Here is a 17,663-nt window from a genome sequence, read left to right on the forward strand (position 1 = left end):
CAAACTCATCTTTGTAATAGGAGAGAACAAGACCTTCTGACCTGCGGGGAGAGTATATTTGGGGCCAGTCATGTGGAGAAAATAACTTCCTGACAACAAGGTGTGTGAGAGGATGTCTCTGGACATTGGAGAGGAAGTGAGGTGCCCCGACAATTAGGTAGAATAGATGGAAAAGCCTGATACCCGGGGACAACGAAGCCTCATGACACTCAAATAAGGAAGATGAGACGTGCTTGTACTAAAGTAAGGGACAGGAAACCCCTCGGTCACTTAGAGAGAAGAGGCAGGACCTCCAGACACAGAGCAGAAGAGATGAGACCTCCCGACACTCAGGGCCTGTAAGACCTCCTTGTGCTCACATGGGAGATAGAGATTTCATGACCCTCAGGTAGGGGAGGTGAGACCTCCAGACACCCAGGAAGGGGAGAGAAAGACTTCAGACAGTCAGGGGGTTGAAGGGAGAGCTTTGGACACTTATGTAGAGGAGAGGAGACCTTGTGGTGCTCAGGTAGAGAAGATGTAAGCTCACGACATTCCAGAAGGGAGACGACGGTCTCCTCAAGCAGGGGCTGGGAGACATCCTGGCAGTCAAGTGGGGATGTGAGAATCCCTGACACTCCAGTGTGGCAGTTGAAGCCTCAGAGTACTCATATAGGTGAGATGCAACCTCTTGACACTCAGATAGAGGATGTGAGACCTTTCGGTTCTCAGGCAGAGAAGATGGGACAAAGTGACACTCAGGTGGTGGAGTTGAGGCCTTTGGCCCCGAGATGGAAGAAAAGAGACATCGTCACAGTCAGGGAGAGGAGATGGCAGCTCCCTGATACTCAGGTAAGATATATGCCACCTGCTGGATGTTCAGTTGAGGGGCATGGGACCTCCTGAAGGTTACATGAAATGAGAAAGTAGGACATTTCGTCAGAGAAGATGCTCGGGTGAAGGAATCGAGATCGGCTGACAATCTGAAAACTCTTCACACCTGGAAAGAGGACATGAGGTGTCCTGACAGTCGGGTGGGAGAGGTGGGGCCTCGTGACACTCATATAGGTGGAGTGCAACTCCTTGACATTCGGATAGGCCAGCTGAGACCTTATACTCAGGTACAGGAGCTAAGACTGCTCCTCTAGTAGGTAGAGATGCGACCTCCCCACACTCTTACAGGGGAGGTAAACTTTTTAACATCCAGGTAGGTGAGGTGAGCATTCTCCTACTCTGGAGGTGAGATGCTGTCTCCTGACAATCAGCAGAAACTTTACTTCATGACATTCAGGTAACTGTGCTGAGAATTCCTGACACTCAGGTATAGGAGACAACACCCTGCTGCCCATGGCCCCAGGGAGGAGACCTGGAGACACTCAGGTAGAAGATACCGAGACCCTGTGGAGGGAAAGGTGGGCTTTGTAGTCTTAAGCTGGGTGAGTTCAAAATGGTCTTCAGAAAGTGTGCTGACAGCGCACACTTGGAAGAGGGAAAGACAGTTTCCCCCCGCAGTGTTAAGGGTCTGTCAACACGTGGAGCCTCTCTCGAACCGCTGACATTTTGCACCATCTTGTCGCAGAGTGGCTGAGCTGCCCCTCAGCCTGTGAGTTGGAATGGGACTGTGGCTACAGCTTGCATGAGGGTCAGACCCTGAACCTGCACAAAGGTGGAACCTCAGATGGTGTGGGACCTTGGAAGATAACTGGGACTGAAGATCCTGGCCTTGGGACAGAGGGAGGGGGCTGCATGTGAACCCGCGTCACCCTGGGGCGGGGGAAACCTGTGCAGGAAGTTGGGAAGTCACTTCAGCATGAACCGGTTGAGCTAAAGGGCTCCTCCTGCCTGGCCTGACTGCTTGGAGGGTGGGCGGTGGGAGGTCGCTCTGCTGATTGGTCAGAAGGCCATGGAGCTTTGTGAGGTCACTGGGCTTCCAGGCCAGGCTGGGGCAGGAGTTTGGTAGAGATGCTGCCAACTGCCGTTCTGCTGGTCTTGGCAGTGTCTGTGGTCGCTAGAGATAACACCACGTGTGAGTAAGTGTCAGAGACACCAGGGGCGGGGAGGGTGTCTTCTGAGTAACAGACCCCACCCAGACACCCTCTGTCCAGGGCTCTGGAGGAAGCCAAGCTGGGGCCTCAGCCGTCCCCCGGGTCTCACAGCGCCTGTTACCCACATCCCCAACCCAGACCATCCCTGCTCCCAGCATCCTCATCCCAGAGCCCCCAGGGCCCCAGACGTCCATGGTTTCCTCCAGAGATTGACTCCTGGGGCCCTGCAGCACACAGGCCTGTGCTCCCTCCCCGCCCAGTGACGGACTTCACTGCCTCTTGAACGGGAGTCTTGATTCTCAGGAGCTCCTGTCCTCCCGCAGACACTGGGACACCCCCCCTCCCCCCACTGAGGGTGACCCCAAAGGCCCCAGGGTATCGTCAGGCGGTACCTCTGGGACCTCCACTCCATGTGTAGAATCCCAAGCCCCCAAGGTGCCCCGCAATGCCGATGGCTACCAAACTCCCACCAGAGACACAGAGCCCTGACCTTCCCCACTCTGGGCCGCTCCCGCCCCAGTGTGCCCCCCTCCCCTGGGGGTCACTGTATCTACCTGCGGCTGCTCTCCTCCTACCATTGTCCAACCCAACCCTGCAGCCCCAGGACCCGCTGGCTCTTCCCGGAGTTTCCCACACAAGATTACCCCCCCTCCGTTCCCACCTTTAGCCTCCCCCTCTGATCAGGGAACTCCCATACTTCTAGGGCCCTCACAGTCTGTCCTAGCTACCCATGGGCCCCTCTATCCCCACCTGTGACCACACTCACAAGACCCAAGAAATGCCACCCCTGGAAAAGTTCCTGGAGCCCGTGGCTTCCTGTCCCATCACAGCCGCCACAGCACCACTGCTCAGCCGTCCCCCTGGATCCCACACCCTCGAGCTGCCCCTGCTTTCCCAGGACCCCACAGCTCTTCCCCACTGTGACCAGCCCCATGCCCCTCTCCCCCATTTGTGGAGGCAAGAGGACAGGCTGGCCTATTCTTGATTCGAACTGTGCCCATGGTCTCTCCTCAGTGGCCCCTGCGGGCTACGGTTCAGGCAGAACCCGCAAGGGGGCATGCGTATCATCGGTGGGCAGCCCGCAGCGCTCGGGGCCTGGCCCTGGATGGTCAGCCTCCAGGTCCTCACGTACCACGACAATCGGCGGTATCACGTGTGCGGGGGCACCTTGCTCAACGCCCACTGGCTGCTCACTGCTGCTCACTGCTTCCGGAGCAAAACGTATGTGCGGGAACACGTGGAGGGGGTCTTCAGAAAGGCTCTTCTCAGAACTGGGCGTTCTCCAAGGGTCTGTGTGCCGGGGAAACCTGATGCTTTGGGCCCCGTGTGGTTGACCCACACCCGCTGGGGATGGGGTGCTCCAAGGGTCACGGTCACCAGCCAGTCCACAGTGAGGGTGACCTGGCTTACCTCTGTGCCCACAGCAAAGTTACCGACTGGAGGCTGATTTTCGGAGCAAAGGAAGTCGTGTGGGGAAGCAATAAGCCAGTGAAGCCGCCTCTGCAGGAGAGATACGCTGAGAAAATCATCATTCACGAGAAATACTCCCCGGGCTCAGAGGCAAACGACATCGCTCTCATGAAGATCACCCCTCCTGTTCCCTGTGGGTACTTCATTGGACCAGGCTGCCTGCCCCAATTTCGGGCAGGCCCACCCAGAATTCCCCAGACATGCTGGGTGGCTGGCTGGGGATTCTTAGAAGAGAACGGTGAGTACTGGCAGGGAGAAGTGCTGGTCACCTCGTTGGTGGTCCTTGAGGTGAAGGGGAAATATGTGGGCGCCTGCCCTAGCCCCACCCAGTCCCCAGCGTGGTGCTGTGAGCGGGTCCAGTCACTGTCCCCTTTCACAGCCAGAGAAAGAGAGTAGAGTTCCCTGCCCAGGGCCCCTCACTGGTGGCTGGTGTGCCCCCCGGGGAGAGGCAGATGGCAGGCGCCAGGAGAACCTTGGCGTCTTTAGCATGGGGTCAAGGCTGTGCCTGGAGCCCCAGGGTGAGTTCTGGAAGTGGGGGACGTGCCCCGAAGTAGCACTTGGAGAAGGGCTTTAGACTGATCTTCCCTCTCTCAGTGCCTCAGTTTCCCCATCTGTATATGGAAGGGCCAGGTCACGTGGTCTCCAAGCTCTGCGACTCCTGAGCCCGGCCCTTCTGTCCTAGTGCCACCTCCACACGCTGCCCAGCAGCCCATCCTGCCCAGCCGTGTCCTGTTACTGCGCGTGTCCTCTGGAGGCCGGGAGAGGGGCTGGCGGTGGTTGTGGCTTTCTGCGGGTCAGCAACGGGCAGCAAGGTTCCGCTAGCGGGGCAAGACGGAGTAGGACAGGCCTCTGCTCGTGAGCTGCCCGTTCAGCTTTCCGTAGGTGGGTGCGTGAGTCACATTAGGGATGTGAAGATATGATTGAAATTAACTTAGCTTTCAATCTCTTTTGTTCATTGATAATGGAAAATCTGGGATTCCTAACTCAAGGCAGTTCAATCATTTGGGGTTTAAAACTCAGTATTTTTTTCTTTTTTTGGTAACAAAAATCGGTAATTTTGGATGCTTCCCTTAACTCGTCTTCTCCTCTCTCACAGTTTGCTCTTAGTTTCTGATAGGATTGCCACCTATGCTGTCCCTCGGGGAAGGGCATCTCCTCCCAGCCGCCTGTGCTTTCGCTGGCCTTTGCTGACTCACAGCCTTTCCTCCCTGGCCTGGGGTGTCAACCCCTGTCCGGCTGTTGGTGTCCGGGGCTCTGCCATCATCTCTAGAGCAAGTACACACTTTCTTCTTTTCTCATCCCCTGGCCTGCCCTGCTCTGCCCACCCGTCCGACGGGGGTTCTTTTGGGGGTTCTTGCAGTCCCTGGAAGGCTGATCTCAGGATTTCCATCTGGTGACCGCCCCCCCCACCCGCCCACCAACCCCACCTCTGCTGTCCTTTTGCTCAGGAGAACTGTGGGCTCCCACCTATACCCTGGACGTCATGCAAGACCTATTTTGTTCTAGAGTCACCTTAAATTTAATGAGATTTCTATCTTTTTTTTTTTTGCAAGCACATCCCCCACCTTTAAGGCCAAGTCTTAAAGAAACCCCCAGCCTCCTGTGATATTCCTTCCGACCTTTCTTTTCCTTGACCTACCTGTTCCTTGAACTCGGATGCTTTGGGGCTGGAAGAGCACTTTTGGGAATCGGCCTCTTTTTCCATTGAATTTTTAGCTCCTGCAGGCTTTTTTGGCATTTGACGTTTAAAGCCAAGGTGCTGGGACTGAGAAAACTCTTCTGTGTTTCAGGACACCTGGCTCTGAACAGTGAATTTCATGGCTTTCAAGACTGTGGGCTCTGCCGTAGATTTAAGAGGCCACCTCAATGGCCAACAAGCCAGGCTTGCCATTGTTATTTCCGTGTTACCCCTACCCGAAGGGCAGTGCGTGTACAAAACCCTCATTGCTGCTTGGATGGGAAGGAAAGGTGGGGGCTGAGGAGGTTGGAAGCGTAACCTAAGCCACGCACACATGCATTCAGCAGCCGTCTACTGAATGCTGCCTGTGCCCGCCCCACCCGCAGCGCTCCACGGGGCGCCTGCCTTCCAGTCTCGGCCTTCAGAGCCGCGCTCCGGGTCTGCCCCTCCGACAGGTCTGACCTGGCAGCTCCCATCTGTACTGCAGACGATGGTCAAGCCCACTGGGCTGTGGGTGCTGCTGTGGCAGGGCCAGTGGAGCCCTCCTGTCTGTGGGACCACGTGATGCAGAGGGGCGGGCGCGTGGGCTCTTGGGCTCCAAGCCAGAGGCAATGGAGCTGGCTGCTCTGGCCCCAGCACAGGCTGGGCCTTTCTTAACCCCTGGTCATGGCTGAGCACCTGAGGCAATAAAGGAAGTTCTGACGTGGCCTCAGGGGTCATTTCAACCACCCGTGCCCCTGACAGGTCTGCCTGTGTGTGGAGGCCCTGCCTAGCCCTGCTCTCTCCACATCTCAAAACAGATACGAGGCACATGGAGAGGGACTCATCAGACCAAGTCCAGTGGGTCCCATCCACAACCGGGTGGAGGATAAAAAGCAGGGGCGTGACCTATAGCCAGAACGAAAGGCATGGTCTGGACTTGAGTCTAGAGAGGAAAACCTGGGTGTGAATCCAAGCCGCACCAGGTCCCTGCCGTGACCCTGGCAAGTGGTGCTCCAATCTCCTGATGGGAGAAAAGGGGAATAACCGTTCCTAACTCCTGAGGCGGCTGTGAGGAGTGAATGGGACGAAGCCTGTGTGATTCATAGTGAGTGCTCAGCGCATCCTCAGTATAATTGGTAACATGCCCGCTGTCAGCCATCACCTACCATTAATGTACACGACGCTCCAGCTGTATCCATCCATCCTCCGCCTGCCGTCTGCCCACGTGCACCTCCTTCCTCTCTCCTCCACCTCCATCTCCCGTCTCTCCTCTGCTCTTCCAGCTGTGTGTTTTCTTCCCTTCAGGAGTGGGTAAGGAGAGGCCGGGGGCATTGACTTGCATGGATCTCAGGTTTAAACAGAGCATTTCAGGACGATGGGGTTTTAGTGGAGGGAGGAAGGCTTTCCCAGAACACGTCTTCTGTGATCACTGACCACTGAGTCGCCTGGCTGTAGTCCCCAGGATATCACCTATACTGCAGGAGGCACGTGTGAACATCATCGACCTCGACTTATGTAACTCGACCAGCTGGTACAATGGGCGCATTCGTTCAACCAATGTGTGCGCAGGGTATCCTGAAGGCAAGATTGACACCTGCCAGGTAACTTTCCTTTGGGTGCCCAGGCCCTTGCGGACACCTCTTTTTTGGATCCCTGAGCAAATTTCCCCGGTCCCGTCTTCCAGCATCTGCAGTCACAGTGAGCTTGGGAGGTGACACCCACCAGCTGCCCCTACAAAGGATCAGTCACCACTTGTAGAACTGTATCCCACCCTAACGCAGAGATCATATGATCCAGACACTGCTCCAGAGAGGGCGCTTACCTCTCTTCACCACAATGCAAAGCAGTCAGATCCCCTTGTACACACATGCTCACGTACGCACGTAACACCACGTGCTCAGGCACATGGATTTGCTCATCCTGCCCCCTCACCGCGAGGAAACCCATGACAATCCACACCCTTCTCATCCCAGAGAAGCTGTTGGTGCACCTCAACTTTACCACAGCCGCCTGTGTTTATGGCAGCAGGGAACCGTACGACTGCAAAAATGCCTCCCAGAGTCTATGACGCTTCTGGGCAGGGAAAGTGGCTCCGGCAGAGAGTGACTTCTGTGTCCTTCTGGGCAGGGGGACAGCGGCGGGCCTCTCATGTGCAGAGAGAGCGTGGAAAACAGCTACGTGGTCGTGGGAATCACAAGCTGGGGGGTAGGCTGTGCCCGAGCTAAGCGCCCCGGAGTCTACACGTCTACCTGGTCCTATCTGAACTGGATTGCTTCCAAGATTGGTTCTAATGCTTTGCACATGATTCAGTTGCCCACCCCTCCCCCTCCTTCTACTCCAGCCCCCCCCACTAAACCCGCCTCCACTCAGCCTTCTATTCGCCCACCTTGGTACTTCAAACACCCTCCTCGACCACCTCCCTCCCAGAGCCCCACTGCAGTGGCCCGACCCCAACCCGCAGCTCCACCGCCCCCCCCTCCCCCCCCTGCCCCCCCTCCCCCACCGCCACCTTCCACTAAACCTCCCCAAGCACTTTCTTTTGCCAAGCGACTACAGCAGCTCATAGAGGCCTTGAAGGGGCAGGCCTTTTTTGACAGAAAGTGCACTTATGAAATGGAGACCACAGACATCCCAGAGCAGCCTGCCTCCTTCTGATCTGACCCCCTTCTCAACGGACCCATTGAACCCCTCACTCCTGAGGAAAAAAACTCGAAATAACTGATTATAGATACAAATATAAATATATGTACGTAAAGAGATGCTCTCTGGACTTCTTCCTCTCTGCCCTCCCCAACTCAATCCCTCATCTCAACTACCTTGTCTCCTCCGTTCACCGCCCGACAAGTTGGAACTGCTTGTATTAATGATGTCAATTGTGGTTCTTTTTAAATCTTGATTTTAAAAACTAGAACAAGGTGACCTGGGGCTGTGGTCCAGGTAATCATTTAGCGCTTAGTGTCTCTGCATATAATCAACGGGCCTCTCAGCTCCCGTGAGGTGAGCTGACTAGAAATGAAGGGTGTGCGTCCAAGTCTGCTGGAGGCCATGCTCTCCTGGTGGTGTGAAGAGACAGACCCACGAGAGGAATCTGTCCTTAGTTTGCTTCTTCTCTCCTCCTTGAGGTGGAAAATGCTGCCCTGGGCCTACGATCTGTAGCTGACACTTGGGTCTCCTTCCTGGAGAGACAGGGCTGAGCTCAAGGAACACTCTGATGGGAGCCCGCAGAGTCTAGGCGGCGGGTTCTTGTCTACCTTCTGCAAACTTCCCATGCACGTGACGGTAACCTAATCCCCTTCTTATATTTTCACTGTTGATATTACTCTTTGACTTCCTTTTTTTCATTTATCAAATACAGACATTTCCATATTAGCGCATATGGACCCCTTCTCTAACTACGCTCCGCAGTATGGGCATTTTTGAGCTATAGTGTCACATTTCCTTCCTAGGAGGGAATTTCCAGTCTTCCATTTTAGCTCCCCCCTCAATGTGCACGTTTCCCCACATCTGGTTCATAACAAATTCATCAGTCCTTGCCAATCTAATGGATGTTTTAATCTTCATTTTAAAAATTATGAATGAAGCTGTTTATAAGCGAAGCAAGACTCTTTTTTTTTTGCGGTACGCGGGCCTCTCACTGCTGTGGCCTCTCCGCTGCGGAGCACAGGCTCCGGACGTGCAGGCTTAGCGGCCATGGCTCACGGGCCCAGCCGCTCCGCGGCACGTGGGATCTTCCCAGACCGGGGCACGAACCCGTGTCCCCTGCATCGGCAGGCGGACTCTCAACCACTGCGCCACCAGGGAAGCCCAGAAGCAAGACTCTTTGATCGGCCTTCATGTCCCTAGCCCTGAAAATGGCTCTGTGGATACTCTAGCCCTGAAAATGGCTCACAGATCCTGGAGCAGAAGCCCCTGCCCACAGGGACAGGAGGAGCAGGGAAGAAATGGATAAGCAGTACGTTGAACCAATACCGAAGGGCATCCAGGCATCCGAGGAATATGCTCACTCTTTCCCTGTGGGATCGTTAGGCAAATGATAAGTATTCTCAAAAAAATAAAATCCAGGGCTTCGGACGCGTAGGCTGTATCTGTAGGCTGTATCACCTTCCGAGTTCCCATAGGCCCCTAAGACACAACACGCTAGCAGGGACTGAATTAGTGAAAGGGATACTTTTTCTCACCTCATAAAACTAGGTCTCTTTTTAGTGTTTGCTAATAAAGGGAAACAATTGACTCATTACTGCTCCTATAATAACAGACAAGCACAAGTCAACAACTTGCCCACAGTCAGATTGTTCCTACTTTGGGGTGGTAAGTAGGTTTGCCCTTCCCAAGAAGCGTTTCCTGTGCAGCCTTACTGACCTTTCTGTTGTTTGTTTTCACTGCTAATTTCCAACATATGCTTTGATCTTGCCCCACTCATTATTTCTTTTTCCCCAAACTCTAGAAAATTGAGTTTTGATATGTGCAATCAAGGAGAATTCATTCATTCCCGTGATATTATTCCTGGAGAGAAAGATAAACAATGCAGAGCCCAAGGCTGGGACTTGCTGGCTACCATCTGCGTCTCTCCTGGCCGGCCTGGGCACTGAATTGATCCTGTTAGCCAAGTGGTGAGCACTATGTTAAGCTCATGCTAAACATCATGCTCGGACAGACTCCAGAGCTTGGCTGGAATCAGATGATTCCTCAGTCTATATACTTTGGGAATTTGTAAGATTTCTGTTCATTTTAATTTTGGATTTTTAAATTTTTTTTTTTTTTTTTGCGGTACGCGGGCCTCTCACTGTTGTGGCCTCTCCCGTCGCGGAGCACAGGCTCCGGACGTGCAGGCTCAGCGGCCATGGCTCACGGGCCCAGCCGCCCCGCGGCACGTGGGATCTTCCCGGACCGGGGCACGAACCCGCGTCCCCTGCATCGGCAGGCGGACTCTCAACCACTGCGCCACCAGGGAAGCCCTGGATTTCAAAATTTTTGAGATAAGAATCCAAGCTTCTAACTTTTCACCTTGATTAAGATGACTTAAATCTTGCGTTATATTAAAGCACTCAAATAAAACTATGCTCCTCATAGAGAGTAACCATCAAGACGTGGCTTAGTGATGATGAACGGGCTGTTGTATCATTTCAGCTCCGCTTTGTTCTTCAGTCACTGAAACACGGATATCAAGCCAAATATACATATTTTTCACATGTACAGTATTATACCACTTTGTAAAATAGAGGCCATTTCCTAAATGACAATCTACATTCTTAAAAGCAAATAAAAAATTCTACATATTTCTTCTTCAGTGCAAAACCTTTGAAAACAAACTCATTCAGAAAAGTGGTGCTTCACGTTTGGCTAGCTGTCTATTACCTAAATCATACAAGACACAGCTATGAGAAAGTAAAGAAGGAAAAAATTAACAATAGTGGCAATATAATAATTTGAAAATTATGTGCGTTCAACCAAATGTTAGCTGACAGCTGCAACAAACCAAACCATGATTTACTGAACATTCTAATCAGTACAAACTTTATATTATTATTATGTTAGGAAATAAATTCTCTTATACCACTGCTATCTCCTATAGGTAATTTGTTTAGTATGATTACATTCAAGGCCTTATGATTGTTACCTCTTAAACTATACCACGTGTGTTTAAGTATTCTGTGAACTATGTAGAACAGAATATACTTTAAGATTAAACAGCACTTCTCTATTAAGTCTTTTTTCAGAAGACTGCAGAATCAACCAAAAATGACCTTCCATAAATTTTTTTCCACATTAAAAATGATAAATGGTTCTTATATGATCAGAAATTTTGTTCAGGTCAGAAAAATGTTACAATAAACTGGAGTTTTAGTGTTCCATAACACCTAAAATCTGTTTGTTTTATTTCTTAGTAACATTAGCATAAATCTACTTACAAAAATATAATTCAAAAGTTAAACTTCTAAATAAATTCCAGCTCCTTTCTCAGCTCTGATTTTTTTATTTACTTAAATCAGCAAATCCATTTAACATAGAGGTGAAGCACCTAAATAGTTCAAAAGATTTTTCTCTAGCTGCCTAAAAACGAACTGATTAAATCACATGCAATGCAGGAACATCATTTCAGTTCACACCAGACCCTGAGAAGTTTCCAAGAAACGCGACAAGAACAAAGCCACCAGGAGTGTCCCCTATTGTTTTATGTTCAGTAAACATCGGGATTTTTAAAATATACAATAAATGTATCCTGCACCAAGAGTATCAACAGAGGCGCTGAAGCCACATATGGAAGCGCGAAATGCCCTGCTTCAGATATTCTAATTTGTAAATAAATACCTATGATGTAACAATAACACGTTTCCACAGTGATCTGGGAACAGTGCCATTTTCTTGCCAATTTAATGGATTAACTTCCTTAACTAACTCTACAATTAAATACATAACACATGCTTCTTTTAAAAATGTGCTATAGGGACTTCCCTGGTGGTCCACTTGTTAAGACTCCACGCTCCTAGTGCAGGGGCCTGGGTTTGATCCCTGGTCAGGGAACTAGATCCCGCATGCCGCAACTAAAAGAGACTGCATGCCGCAACTAAAAAGGTACTGTGTGCAGCAACGAAGATCTTACACCCAGCAACGAAGATCCCATGTGCGGCAACTAAGACCCGACGCAGCCAAATAAATAAATAAAATGTGCTATACACAATTACAAGACACTGGAACTAAGCTTAATCACACTTTAATTAGTAAACTCACTTTGGTTATGTTTTTGTTAAAGGAAGAACAATGTGTTGCTATGATACTTCTAATGTAATGAGTTTTGTTCAAGATTATGAAAAGTTTGAATAATTTCCCTCCAGACCATTTCATTTCAAATTTATACAGCTTGTTTAGTTACTTGACCAAGCCAGAAGAAAATAAAAGGAAAAAAGACACTCAGCCGGATGAGATAAAGAACGCTAACACGAGGTCCAGGCGCAGCTTGGTTTTTCTGTCCCAAGTGCCAGCGAAAGCAACGACAGACGGGTGTACACCTAAACAGAGTGCCAGGTCAGCCCATTTTTACTGGGCTCAAAATTTTTAATCGAGTGATGAAACAAAATTCACATTTTGTGGCAAGACAAGAAACAATTAAACGTAAAATTTCTCTCTCCCGGTCTGGGCCTCTTCAGACCCTTTAGTGTGTTCTGTGCATCTGCATTAACCAGACCTCCTTAGGTGAGAACCTTCCTTCCTAATCTTGTAAGGAGCAAAGACGACCCACTACTGCCTCTGTACACGCAGATCTGGATTGTGTAAACTATCAATATGTCATTTGATATATAACACTTTGTCTCAAAAATGTATATAACTGTTCTTTGACCAAAAATGGGCCCAACAGTCCTCAGGGCTTCCTGAAAGACTGTCTCCTGGGTAATAATACTCAAATTGGCTCAAGTAAAATTTTCCATTCCTTCCTTAGATCAGCTATTGATTAACTGATTAATTAATTGAAGGGCCTCAATGAATTTCTTCAATTCTTCTTTCAGTAAGGCAGCGACACTCTGGTTGGATGATGTGCGCTTCTCTGCATAATACTTTATCTTTGGTTTTGTCTTGCTTGTCTGAAGAATAGCAAAACAGCATTTTGAAAAGCAAGTGTGAAAGTAGCTCTTTTGCCCATTTCTGTTCCCCTCTAAACTTGAAATAACCTAATTAACCTGTTTATTCTTTTCCTAGATAAAAAGAACTAAGAATAAAGAATTAAGTAAAGAATGACCAGCTCTCTATCCCCAACAACCCCCTTAGCCACCCTGCAGGCAGATCACACGGGCAAGACGGGCGTCAGAAGGGAGAGTCAGCCAGCCTGCACGCAATAGGGAAGGATGCGGAACACAGCCTCCTGCCTCGATGATTCACTGAGATTCTCCCCCCTCTCGCTTTTCCCTTTAAAAACTGTCATGGCTGAGTAGAATCTTTGGATTTGGTCTGGGGATGTGAGTCTGCCTTCTCCCCAGATTGCCGGCTTTTCTGATTAAAACATCTTTCCTGTCTACTGACACTTGCCTCTCGATTATTGGCTTTTGAGCGGTGAACAGCTGAACCTGAGTTTGTTAACAAATGTAATCATTTGGTTATTTTTATTCACAGGCAGCATTGATTTCTTTCTTTTTTATAAATTTATTTATTTATCTTTGGCTGCACTGGGTCTTTGTTGCTGTATGCGGGCTTTCTCTAGTTGTGGCGAGCGGGGGTGGGGGGCTACCCTTCGTTGTGGTGCGCGGGCTCCTCATTGCAGTGGTTTCTCTTGTTGTGATGCACGGGCTCTAGGTGTGCAAGCTTCAGTAGTTGTGTCACGTGGGCTCAGTAGTTGTGGTTCACGGGCTCTAGAGCTCATGCTCAGTAGTTGCGGCGCACGGGCTTAGTTGCTCAGTGGCATGTGGAATCTTCCTGGACCAGGGCTTGAACCCGTGTCCGCTGCATTGGCAGGGGGATTCTTAACCACTGCACCACCAGGGAAGTCCAGCATTTACTTCTTATTAGGCTGGCTGCTGTCATATTCACAGGTAATGTCCCATGTATGCAATATGATGGATATTCTTTCAGAGAATCAAAATTGTGAAGACTTTCAAATATGCATTTGTTGGTAGTCAGATCAAAACACAAGAAATATGAAGTTTTTGAAATATGATAATCATATTTTTCACAACCCTTAATCGGTTACTGGCTCAGTGTTATGCTTATGGTTTCCAGTTAAGATAACACCTCAGCCACAACGATGGCTGTACTCACCCCATCTTTATTCAAAATTGAAGTTCCACGCAGAAAAGCAATGGACTTTTTAAATGCAATAATGACTTCTTTCCCATTTTCCAGGTCTTTTATCCTACTTCCTAGCCATTTAAAGTCTGGTAATATTTCTTCAAAATAAAAATCCTTCTTTTTTTAAAAAAATAATCTATTTATGTATTTTATTTTCGGCTGCTGTTGGGTCTTCGTTGCTGCACACGGGCTTTCTCTAGTTGTGGCAAGCAGGGGTTACTCTTTGTTGTGGTGTGAGGGCTTCTCATTTTGGTGGCTTCTCTTATTGTAGAACACGGGGTCTAGGCATGTGAGCTTCAGTAGTTGTGGTACGTGGGCTCAGTAGTTGTGGCTTGTAGGCTCTAGAGCACAGGGTCAGTAGTTGAGGCACACGGGCTTAGTTGCTCCATGGCATGTGGGATCTTCCTGGAGGAGGGCTCAAACCTGTGTCCCCTGCATTGGCAGGCAGATTCTTAACCACTGCACCATGAGGGAAGTCCCTAAAATCCTTCTTTAAGTGCAACTGGATACAAAATTTTGGAAGAGACTGCTGAGGCTAACATATAAACATTATTCACATCAGAATTTCTTGATTTATTTTTCCGGCAATCAAATATCCACCCCCCCGCCCCCCCCCCCACTAAACAAAGTTGCCAACTCATTCCCCGTGAAAACTTTCCATTGACCATCCTCCTGGAGTTCTGCCACAGCCAGCTGGTCTGCACTGGGACCTGTAGGTAGCACTATCTGAGCGTTCTCTTTCTCTGCCAGTCTCTGGGAAATTTCCAGCACAGACTCTCCTTCATATTTGGGCATTTAATGGTATAAAAGTCTGGATCAGGATCTTTTTGTTCTGGTAATGGAATTGGAGGCTTAAAACCAAACACGTGCAGAGTCAACTGCACATAGTCATGTCCGACCCCATGAAAAGATATATGTACAAATTTCAAGGTGGTCTTTGAGTTTGATTCCCTGTGAAAATCAGTCTTTTTCAGATCTTCCATGTGTCTCCTGTAATGTCCTGCAGAGAGTCTCTCTCCAGTAGGCTGGCATTCACTAAATCATTATTCCAGGAAGCATTCCAGGGTTCCACACAGTCCTCTATGCATTTTGGACTTTCTTCATCATGAGGAGATGTGATCTAAACACCAGTTTCCCAATAGACCCTTTGTCTGTTCTCTTCCTTGCAGTTGTGAGAGGCAGTAATCACCACACCTCCAACTGCTTTGAGCTCCTGGACTGCATATGATGTAGGAACTTATTTCGGAAAAAGGTACACAGAAACATCTTTAGCCAGCAAGACTGAAATGGTGAGTTTAGGAAGCCTTTGGATGCTGCAGCTGTTAGTTACTTGACCCCAGCTGTCATACCCAAGACACAGTTTCTCAACATCTCTCAAGGTATTTGTGCATCTTCTGTGTTGATTGGATTACTGTAAGGTCATTAATATAGCAAAACCCTGCCACCAGAGCAGAACCAAGTCCTGCAGCTCCAAAAGTCATCCAGCAACAAAGAACCTCCTTGTTTGTCCCATTCAGTAACAGATTTTCAAATTGCTCTTTTGTTTTGGCATCGTTTACTGGTTTGCAAAGGGTGGCTCAATATAAAAAATCAATCAATGTAATTCATTACATTGATAGAAGTGAGGTGGAAAGACCACACAGTCATCTCAACTAATGCAGGAAGAGCATTAGACAAAATCCAGCAGCCTTTTATAATGAAAGCACTCGGAAAATCAGGAATAGAAGGGAACTTCTACAACATGATAAAGGCCATATGAAAAATCCATAGCTAACATCACATTCAGTGGTGAAAAACTGAAAAAGTTCCCCCTAAGATCAGGAACAAAACAAGGATGGCTGCTTTTACTATTTAATTCAACATAGTACTGGAAATTCCAGTCAGAGGAGTTAGGCAAGAAAAGGAAATACAAGTCACCCATATTGGAAAGGAAGAAGTAAAACCTTTTCAATATGCACATGATATGATTCTATTTATAGAAAACCCCCAAAGTATGCGCAGGAAAACTATTAGAATTAATAAAAGAATTCAAAGTTTCAGGGTACAAGATCAACATACAAAAGTCAGCTGTTTCTATAAACAGCAAGGGATAAATAAAAAAGTAAATAGCATCTAAAAAAAAATCTGGAAATAAATTTAACCAATAAGTGAGAGATTCATACGTGAAAAGTACAAACATTGATGAAAGAAGTTAAAGATATAAATAAATGGGAAAAAAAAGGAAAGACATCCAGTGTTCATGAATTGGAAGACTTAATATTGTTAAGATGTCAAAACAATCTTTAGAAAGAAGTTGAAGGACTCATACTTTCCAAGTTCAAAACTGTACTACAAAGCTACAGTAATTGAAATAGTGTGGTACTGGCATAAGGATAGACATCTAGACCAATGGAATAGAATTGAGAGTCCAGAAATAAACTCATACAACTATGACCAATTGATTTTTGACAAAGGTGGTAAGACCATTCAGACAGAAAAGAATAGTGTTCTTGACAAATATTGCTAGGACAATGGGATATCCACAGGCAAAGGTAGGAAGCTGGATCCCTACGTTATACTATATATAAAAATTAACTCAAAATGGATCAATGACTTACATATAAGAGCTAAAACCATAAAACTCTTAAAAGAGAACATAAGGGTAAGTCTTCATGACCTTGGACTTGGCAATGCGTTCTTAGATATGACACCAAGAGCATGAGCAATAAAAGAAAAAAAAGATAAATTGGACTTGATCAAAATTAAATACTTTTCAGGGAATTCCCTTGATGTCCAGTGGTTAGGACTCGGTGCTTTCACTGCCAAGGGCCCGGGTTCGACCCCTGGTTGGGGAACTAAGATCCCGAAAGTCACAAGGCACGGCCAAAAATAAAATTAAATACTTTTGTTCATTAAGGACATTATCAAGAAAGTGTAAATACAACCTGTAGAATGGGAAAAATATTTGTAAAAGTCATAAATAAGAATTTAATATCCAGAATATGTAAAGAATTCTTATAACTCAACAGCAAAAAGTCAAACAACTCAATTTAAAAATAAGCAAAATAGGGGCTTCCCTGGTGGTGCAGTGGTTGAGAGTCCGCCTGCCGATGCAGGGGACACGGGTTCGTGCCCCGGTCCGGGAAGATCCCACATGCCGCGGAGCGGCTGGGCCCGTGAGCCATGGCCGCTGGGCCTGCGCGTCCGGAGCCTGTGCTCCGCAACGGGAGAGGCCACAACAGTGAGAGGCCCGCGTACCGGGGGAAAAAAAAAAAGCAAACTACTTGAATAGTTGTTTCTCCAAATAAATAATACAAATGAAGGGGAAATGTATCTCAAAACCACAGTGAAGTACCACTTCGTAACTACTAAGATGGCTTATCTTTAAAAATGGAAAATAACAAGTGCTAGCAAGGATGTGGGAAATTGGAACTCTTGTACATTGCTTGTAGGACAGCAATGTAAAATGGTGTAAAATGGTGGTTCCACTGTGGAAAACACATTGGCAATTCCTCAAAAGTTTACACATAAAATTACTATATGATCTTCTTTTTTAAAAAAAATAAATTTATTTGTTTTTGGCTGTGTTGAAAGCTGCGCGCAGGCTTTCTCTAGTTGTGGCGAGCGGGGGCTACTCTGCATTGGGGTGCGTGGGCTTCTCATTGTGGTGGCTTCTCTTGTTGCAGAGCACAGGCTCTAGGCACACGGGCTCAGTGGTTGTGGCACGTGGGCTCAGTAGTTGTGCCTCGCAGGCT

General features: G+C 48.3%; 1 protein-coding gene and 1 pseudogene across 1 annotated transcript; one reads left to right on the forward strand and one right to left on the reverse strand.

Moving 5' to 3' along the window:
• The first annotated feature begins 1,938 nt into the window (after nt 1-1,938).
• Nucleotides 1,939-7,809, forward strand: ACR (acrosin). The gene is made up of 5 exons (XM_060026012.1): nt 1,939-2,009; nt 3,039-3,245; nt 3,449-3,732; nt 6,610-6,755; nt 7,282-7,809. The coding sequence occupies exons 1-5, from the start codon at nt 1,942-1,944 to the stop codon at nt 7,807-7,809; spliced, it is 1,233 nt and encodes a 410-aa protein (XP_059881995.1). The 5' UTR covers nt 1,939-1,941.
• Nucleotides 7,810-12,161: 4,352 nt separating this feature from the next.
• On the reverse strand, nt 12,162-15,850 carry LOC132434362 (glucose 1,6-bisphosphate synthase-like; annotated as a pseudogene).
• Nucleotides 15,851-17,663: the final 1,813 nt, after the last annotated feature.

Source organism: Delphinus delphis, chromosome 11 (assembly GCF_949987515.2).
Source record: "Delphinus delphis chromosome 11, mDelDel1.2, whole genome shotgun sequence".
Taxonomy (NCBI): Eukaryota; Metazoa; Chordata; class Mammalia; order Artiodactyla; family Delphinidae; genus Delphinus; species Delphinus delphis.

Coding starts and splice junctions, on each gene's coding strand:
- ACR (XM_060026012.1), top strand. CDS start 1,942: ATGCTGCCAACTGCCGTTCTGCTGGTCTTGGCAGTGTCTGTGGTCGCT. Junction 3,733..6,609: donor GGGATTCTTAGAAGAGAACG/GTGAGTACTGGC, acceptor GCCTGGCTGTAG/TCCCCAGGATATCACCTATA. Junction 6,756..7,281: donor GCAAGATTGACACCTGCCAG/GTAACTTTCCTT, acceptor CCTTCTGGGCAG/GGGGACAGCGGCGGGCCTCT.